Consider the following 9239-nt stretch of genomic DNA (forward strand, 5'->3'; position numbering starts at 1 on the left):
AACAATACCGGACGCTGAACTAAAAACAGGGAACACTATTTAAACACATGACAAGACGAGGGGATGACTAGACACACCTGGGGTCAATGGAAATAAACGGGGAACACCTGGAATTAAATCAACATAATCAGGACAGGAACAGGAAACTAACCAAATATGGGCATAAATACTGGGACACAGGGAGCACATGGGGAACAAAACACAAGCCTGACAAATACTAACATTAAAACTAAAACTAAGAAAAATACTGAGTAATACTGAGCAGTAATGCAAATACTAATAATAAAACTAATACGAATAATAATAGTAGTACTAATATAAATAATAACAATAAAATTAAAATTGATATTATTACTACTACAACTACTTATAAAATGAACAATAAAACTAGTACTACAAATAATACTAATACTAACTGTAATACTATAATTGATACTATTACTACTAATACTACTATTAAAATACTAATACTAATAATACCATTAATAATAATACTATTACTACTATTAATAATATTAATAAAATAAAATAAATACTAAGATTAATACTAAAATTAATATTAACAATACTAATACTAATACTAGTAATAAAAATAACAATTCTCTAATCTTTTTGTATTCTATTTGTTTTCTTTTTATTTATTATACAATTAACAAAAGCAAAAAGGCCTCTAACACTAGCTTGCTCTATTCTTTTTCTATTGTATCTGTTTTCTTTTTATTTATTATATGATTAAAAAAAACCCTTGCTGCGTGTACTGCGTTAAGCTAACTGAGACTTGTTATAGCACTTGTGTATCATTGCTCTTTTGTTGGTTTTGATTGCTTCTATTGTCCTCATTTGTAAGTCGCTTTGGATAAAAGCGTCTGCTAAATGACTAAATGTAAATGTAAATGTAATACTAATACTCTTAATAGTAATCATTTGGATTTCTATAGCTCTTTTCCAGAGCTTAAAGCAGTAAACAAACACATCAACTACATTAAACACAACCACACAATTTCTACCTAAATCTGAGTTAAACGAATTTGCAGAGGAGACCCAAACTCAGTGTAGGGTCAGATTTTAAACAGCAGGGATGTATAAACAGTGATCAAACGATAACAGGCGCAATCTGAAACCATCTCCATTATCCAGCGAATGCAGTTTATTTACTTGAGATGAGAAGCAGTGCCTTTAAGAGCTGCGGCCGTGACGCTACACCCCACCTGATCACTGAACTCTGTTTACACTATCAGGAATGAATCTGACGCACAAACCTCCCTCTCCACACACTCAGTAACACCATGTGATGTGTGTGTGAGGTAAACTAACCCATCGTAATTCATGTAGATATCTGGGAAACTCCCATTTATGGCCACATCAGATCCTGGCCAGAAGAACGTTCCCGCTTTCAGCCCCTGATACATGGCCGTGTTCCAGATCTGAGGTCAAAGGTCAGAGGTCAGTACAGGATGTCAGCGGTCATGGATGTGTGTGTGTGTGTGTGTGTGTTTGTGTGTTTACCGGTTGTCCCTGGTACCATCTGGGATTGTTTTTCTCACTGTTGGACAGACTGAAGGAGGCGTCGAACACAGGGTCGTACATGTTATTATCCACCAGCCCATGTGATTCGGCATACAGACCCTGAACACGACCACACACGACATCACTTCCTGCACACTCACACGCTTTCATCCAAAACACCTTACAAAAACAAGGCACTTCATCAACAAATGATCAGCATGATGCTGTTAGACCTGTCTCATACTCAATCTCCTCATGTCTTCTGTCTCTGATTGAGTTTTTTATCCAGTCAAAGCTCTTTTAGTGTAATTTTACAAACGTCCAGCTTCAGCTCGAGCTTCTCGTGTCAAATCTTGACTGTTTTTTTATCAAGTAAACATCAGAATAAGCAGAGTTTCATCATATACTATAAATATCAGCATCAGCAAATTGCATATTTTTGCTCAGTTTGAGTCTTTGAATAAAACTGCGCTGTTTTTCCTTCATATTCTCACTGTATCAGACTATATGAGCCATATTCTTGAGAAGTTTCAGTCGGGGTTTAAATCACTGCACAGCACAGAAACCGCTCTTGTAAAAGTTCTATAAATCTTTTCTAACCAATAGACATTTCTCTGTAAAAATAGGACGTTTCTCTTCGTCTCTTCGCAATCTATCCTGTGGTGTGCCTCAAGGCTCTGTTTTAGCTCCTGTCCTTTTTCTCTCTATCTTCTCCCTTTGGGTTCCATATTTAGGAAACATAATGTCTCATTTCATTGCTATGCCGATGATATGCAAATCTATATGCCTGTGTCTAGGAAAACAATTCCCTCTATTTTGGTATATGTAAGTCCCAAACGGCACGCTTACAGGTCGTTCAAAATGCTGTGGCGAGATTCCTGAAGGGAAATAGGAAATTTGATCACGCTACCCCCTTCTGAGATCCCTTCACTGGCTTCCGATTAACTTTAGAATTGATCTACTTCACCCCTACTCCCCAACCAGAGGCCTTAGATCCAAAGATAAACTCCTCCTTCAGATACCTAAAACCCGGCTAAAATCGAGGGGTAACCGAGCCTTTGAAGTGGCCGGCCCGACACTGTGGAACAAGCTCCCACTCTATATTAGATCGGCTTCCACTTTGTCTGAGTTCAAGTCATGTCTCAAAACTTATTTATTCTCTGTTGCGTTTAGTTTATGAGTGTTCTGTTTTAACTGTTTTGCTGCTATTAGTGTATTTTATAAGAGTGTTCTGTTTTAACTGTTTTGCTGCTATTAGTGTATTTAATTTTTTATTTTATTCTAACTTGTACAGCACTTTGGTCGGCCTGTGGCCGTTTTTAAATGTGCTTTATAAATAAACTGAACTTGAACTTGATAAAATCTTGATTAGGGTTGCAAAAAGGTGGACAATTTCCAAAACGTTCCGTGATTTTTTGGAAAATTTCATGAATTTTCAGAGACTTTTGGAAAGTTTCCAGAAATGTTCTGGAAATGTTCCACCCCTTTGCATCCCAAATATGATACAAAACATAAAACATATGGAAATGTTTTGTAATATTTAGTCTAAAGGTGTTCAATTTCAAAAAGCTTGATTTTTTTGGACTATTGCTTCAAATGTCAGGCTTTACAGAGTTAAAATGAGCAGTTTCTGTGGTTTGCTTGCCCTTAATTTCATTATTCCACGATGAAAGACTGGCACCCAAGCGGTAGTTCAATAGGTCAAAAAACTCTGGAGGAGAAGCGGTATTACAACCTCAGCAACCACAGACATTTGCAGTATGCTCGCTCTAAATTTTTATTTACAGATTTTGGCAAAGTACATCTGAGAAAGAGTGTGTTTGTGTGACATGACTCACTGTGGCGATGGAGTAGTGGTTAGGGAACGTCTTACTGGGGAACACGGCCTGCATGAAGGGTGCCGACGTACCGCAGCGTCCTGGACACACACACACACACACACACACACACACAGCGTTTTACCGAGGATAACAGAGGATGAACATGTGTGTTTGTGTGTGTTTGACTCACTGATCTTGTCCAGCACTGGTACCACCGTATGCCACGACTGCAGATATTCAGCTCTCAAACCATCCAGAGAGACCAACAGCAGCGGCTGCCTCTTATAACTACACACACGCACACACACACACACACACACACACACACACACAGACAGACACAGACATTCCATAGGCGTAATGGTTTTTATACTGTACAAACTGTATATGCTATTGCCCTACACCAACCCTACCCCTAAACCTACCCCTCACAGGAAACTTTGTGCACTTTTAGATTTTCAAAAAAACATTCTGTATGATTTACAAGCCTTTTGAAATATGGGGACACTCAAAATGTCCTCATAAATCCTTGTAATACCTAAGTCATAGCCATGTCATTATACAAATTTGTGTCCTCATATGTCACAAACACACACACACACACACACACACACACTCTTCTTAAAAGGACAGTTCACCCGAATAATGAGAATCCTATCAGCATTTGCTCACCCTCATGTTGTTCCAAACCTGTATGAGGCTGCTGAAACACAAAAGAAGAATGTGGGTAACCAAACAGTTTACGGTGTCCATTGACTGCAATAGTAATGCAAATATACTGCAAAAGTCACTGGCTACCACAACTGCTTAGTAACCAACATTCTTCAAAATATTTTATTTTGTGGTCAACAGGCTCATACAGGTTTGGAACACCATGAGGGTGAGTAAATGATGACAGGATTCTCATTATTTGAGTGTTTTCTTTTCCTCCTAACAACACCATACACTGAGTGTCTCTGTATGGGTCAAAGATTCTTGAGAAAATCATAGTAATCTACCAGTCATCAAAACAGCCAGAATTTAGTGGGAACTTTATGACATGTCTTTACCAATATCTAAATCAATATTTATACTAAATTGCCCCTAGCAATTATTTTGATCAAACAATTAAATATATGTGCATGTGACACTGTTGTTGTAATTTTGGCCGCATCTGAAATTGGTCACACCATTGATATTACCCAAGAAGTTAAAGAAATACACTAGAAAACTGCACACATTTAATAGATGTGTGGAGTGAGAACAGATAAGAGCAGAAGTGTTTCAGACACACGAGCACAGTTCAGCTGAATGAGAAAGTTTATCCTCTTTAACTTCATGCTGTTCTGCTGTTTTGTGTTCATTTGCTCTTTTTACATTGACCTGCACTCTATATAGACTCATACAATCAGATACAACAATCATTTCTCAAATATTTATATTGATAAACTCAACATTCACTGGATGCTTTCAGCTGATTTCCTATTGAACTGTCAGCAACTGAACTGCAGAGTCAAACTATTTCAAATATAGTCAATTAAGCTACAAACTCGATAATAAAGCACAATGTTTCCATCTAACAAGTATTTTGAGCGGCAGCTCATCATATTAATGGAGTGATTCACTAGTTAGCAGTAAACCAGTTACCTCACCTGAATCTGTTCTAGATTTGTGTTGGATGTTATCTTTGGAATGGAAATATGGATATTTTATTTGTAAACATCATACTTTTTCACTTATTTCAGTTAATGTCATGAAACTAATGAGCTGAGTCAGTAGTAGTGCTGACAGTGTCGTGTAAACATGAGTGAAAACGAGAAAAGAGGAACAGACGAACCGATTCAATTGAGTGAGTCATTTACGCTGGAACCGCTCCGATTGATTCAAACTCGTGACTCTGATCATTCAGTACAAGCGATTCACTAGCAAAAAACAGATCAAAAGAGCCATTCATTTGCGAATATCGACATCGCTTGAAATGATTTTAAAAAGCACGTAGTGATGGTGAAACAGAGCTTTTCGAAACAATCAACTAAACCACCGTCGCAAAATGATTCACTGTTTTAAAGCGCTGCAATCGGATCACGTATTGCGAATCATTTGATTCAGATCGGAACTTTGGTGTGGATTCGCGAATCATTTGTTTCAGATCAGCACTTCAGTGCAGGTTCGCGAATTGTTTGATTTAGACTGGACCTTCGGTGTGGGTTCGCGAATCATTTGATTTAGACCGGACCTTCGGTGCGGGTTCGCAAATCATTTGATTTAGACCGGACCGGCGGTGCAGATTCGGCGAATCATTTGATTCAGGTCGGGACTTCGGTGCGGGTTCGTGAATCATTTTATTTTAGAGTGGGACTTCGGTGTGGGTTCGCGAATCATTTGATTCAGATCGGGACTTCGGTGTGGGTTCGCGAATCATTTGATTTAGACCGGACCTTCGGTGCGGGTTCGCAAATAATTTGATTTAGACTGGACCTTCGGTGCGGATTTGGCAAATCATTTGATTCAGGTCGGGACTTCGGTGCGGGTTCGTGAATCATTTTGATTTAGAGCGTGACTTCGGTGTGGGTTCGCGAATCATTTGATTCAGATCGGGACTTCGGTGTGGGTTCGCGAATCATTTGATTTAGACTGGACCTTCGGTGCGGGTTCGCAAATCATTTGATTTAGATCGGGACTTCAGAGCGGGTTCACGAATCATTTGATTCAGATCAGCACTTCGGAGCAGGTTCACGAATCATTTGATTCAGATCGGAACTTCAGAGCGGGTTCGCGAATCATTTGATTTAGACTGGACCTTCGGTGCGGGTTTGCGAATCATTTGATTTAGACTGGACCTTCGGTGCGGATTCGGCGAATCATTTGATTCAGGTCGGGACTTCGGTGCGGGTTCGCGAATCATTTGGTTCAGATCGGGACTTCGGTGTGGATTCGCGAATCATTTGATTCAGATTGGGACTTCGGTGTTGGTTCGCGAATCATTTAATTTAGACCGGACCTTCGGTGCGGGTTCGCAAATCATTTGATTTAGATCGGGACTTCAGAGCGGGTTCACGAATCATTTGATTCAGATCGGCACTTTGGAGCAGGTTCGCGAATAATTTGATTCAGATCGGAACTTCGGAGCGGGTTCGCGAAACATTTGATTTAGACGTTACCTTCGGTGCGGATTCGCGAATCATTTGATTCAGATTGGGACTTCGGTGCAGATTCAGCGAATCATTTGATTCAGATCGGGACTTCGGTGCGGATTCGCGAATCATTTGATCGGGACTTCACGTATCGCCAATCATTTGATTCAGATCAGGAGTACTTCTCATTTCTTATTTGTGCATCCTCGTTTCCTTCCCTCACTTCATCCCTGTGTTAGAAGGATGCAAGGATTGGACGCGAGGAGGAATCGAAGCAAGTGAATGGCAAATCCTCTGCTCTCTTCAAAGCGATGTCTATTAATGATGAGTGCGCACAGCTGGATTACATAAGAGCAGATTCATGAACACCTCTCCTCCGTTTGAACTCTTTAAAAGAAAAACAAAAGTATACACAAATACAAATACCTTAAGAAAATTAACTGTGGTAAAAGTGTAATAACCATTTTTTCCGTATAACCACAGTTTTACTACAAACACCATGGTTAAACATTGGTTAGTGTAGCAAAACCATGGTTAATTTGTGGTTAAAACCATGGTTTAACTATAGTAACCACGTGTTTTGTTTTTTTGGAGTAAAACCATGGTTAATTTTCTTAAGGGGTGTGTTGCCAGGTTTAAAAAAGTATTACATTTAGATAGATAGTTTCCATGTACTTGTCTAGATGATCAACTTTCAATAAAGAAAAGAGAGATTTAGAACCAGATTTTTGTTAGTTAAAATTAGTTAAAGTGCCCCTATTATGGAAAAAAAAAAAAAAGACCTTTCATGCAGTGTATAACGTAAAGTATGTGAATGTAAACAGACTGCAAAGTTGTTAAGCTGAAAGTGCATCATAAATAAAGTTAGTGTGTCTCAAAAGAAAGGGTCGACTCTGAATCGCTAAAACGAGTCATTATAAATTCAAATTTTCCTATGTTCTTTCGAGTAGTCAAACAATCCAAAGAAAACATGTCTAAAACAGAAAGAAAAGTCACTTACAAAACGAGTTCAGATGAACATTAAATAAATCTATCTTCCAAGAAGAGCAACTCACTTCAGTGTCTGACTCATATTATAATCACATCCATAAGCTTTGTGAAATTTGGATGAACTCATTAATCTGTTGTTTGACCTCTTCATATTTAAGGAGAGGACTATAGTTTCCAAAGTCAGACATTGTTATGTTCTGATTTTCAGGGGTGTAGAGTTTAGTAGAGACGCTATGACATGTTCCTACCAGTATCAGAGACTAAATTATCTAATGCTGCAAAGTTGTAAAGCTGAAAGTGCATCATAAATAAAGTTAGTGTGTCTCAAAAGAAAGAGTCGACTCTGAATCGCTAAAACGAGTCATTATAAATTCAAATTTTCCTATGTTCTTTCGAGTAGTCAAACAATCCAAAGAAAACATGTCTAAAACAGAAAGAAAAGTCACTTACAAAACGAGTTCAGATGAACATTAAATAAATCTATCTTCCAAGAAGAGCAACTCACTTCAGTGTCTGACTCATATTATAATCACATCCATAAGCTTTGTGAAATTTGGATGAACTCATTAATCTGTTGTTTGACCTCTTCATATTTAAGGAGAGGACTATAGTTTCCAAAGTCAGACATTGTTATGTTCTGATTTTCAGGGGTGTAGAGTTTAGTAGAGACGCTATGACATGTTCCTACCAGTATCAGAGACTAAATTATCTAATGATCAAACAATTAAATGTCTGTTGTCTGCCCGTTATGTCCACACCAATGCCAAAATCAAACCTACGCCCTTGAATTTTAACGCAACACGTGTTAAGAAATGTGTAGTTTATTCCAAGCACGTTTTCTGGGGAATGAGTGATGCCCTATTCACGAATGAATTGCTCTTTTTGAGTCGATTCTGTTCAAGGCCTCGATTAAACAAGTTGAGAAAATGGTCTGAATTGGTTTGCGAATCAGTTTGAATCGTTTGTTCAGTTCCCTGCAAGCATTGAATCATCTGAAGCGGTTTCTCATTCATAACAGAAAATTAAAGAACACGGAGAACGTAAAGAGCGTCATGAAGTGGCCATGAACCTACAGTCAACTGAAACCATATCTGAAGATCCGAAGTAACTAGTAACTTTAAGGATTTTTTATTCCTACTGAAGTAAGTATTAAGATGATCACTTTTACTTGAGTAACTATTTGTACTTTCCCCCCCCCCAAAGTCAGGACAGTTTTTGGATACTCTACCCACCTGTTTAGTGGTGTAGTGATTCATTCATGATTGATTCAGTGGTGTAGTGATTCATTCATGATTGATTCAGTGGTGTAGTGATTCATTTGTAATTTACATGCTGAAGTAATGCTGCATATTCCAGTCTTTGCTCAATGAATGCAGCGTGTGAACTCTGATATACTGTAACGCATCTTCTAACATCTTTTTCTCATCTACTTAATTTCTCTCTGATTTTATGAATTTTAATGGGCTTTTCTTCATCAGTAACTGAATTCAAAGTTCAGTGCAGGTTTAGATCAGTTCACTTTGATTTTGGTTCATTCATGGCAGAAATTCTTTACAGTGTGTGATCATAAATGTGTGTGTGTGTGTTACCTGGCAGGGCATTTGGCAGTGCTCATGTCCACACACTCATCCTGAACCCACTCTGTGTCTCCTGCATCGCACACACATTCACACACACACACACACACACACACACACACACACACACAGACACAGACACAGACACAGACACACACACACACACACACACACACACAGACAGAGACACAGAGACACACACACACACACACACACACACACACACACACACA

General features: G+C 38.6%; 1 protein-coding gene across 1 annotated transcript in view; it reads right to left on the bottom strand.

The window, feature by feature from the left end:
* Positions 1-9239, bottom strand: part of LOC107747745 (venom phosphodiesterase 1) — a 33073-nt gene that overhangs the window by 12705 nt on the left and 11129 nt on the right. The window contains exons 5-9 of the mRNA XM_016562334.1: positions 9019-9079; positions 3517-3614; positions 3345-3424; positions 1507-1626; positions 1315-1424 (exon numbers count right to left, since the gene is read on the bottom strand). Of these exons, the coding sequence (XP_016417820.1) occupies positions 1315-1424; positions 1507-1626; positions 3345-3424; positions 3517-3614; positions 9019-9079 (469 nt within the window). The remainder of the gene's footprint in view (positions 1-1314; positions 1425-1506; positions 1627-3344; positions 3425-3516; positions 3615-9018; positions 9080-9239) is intronic.

The sequence above is a fragment of the Sinocyclocheilus rhinocerous genome, unplaced genomic scaffold (assembly GCF_001515625.1).
Source record: "Sinocyclocheilus rhinocerous isolate Xijiao unplaced genomic scaffold, SAMN03320098_v1.1 scaffold5672, whole genome shotgun sequence".
In the NCBI taxonomy this organism is placed as follows: domain Eukaryota; kingdom Metazoa; phylum Chordata; class Actinopteri; order Cypriniformes; family Cyprinidae; genus Sinocyclocheilus; species Sinocyclocheilus rhinocerous.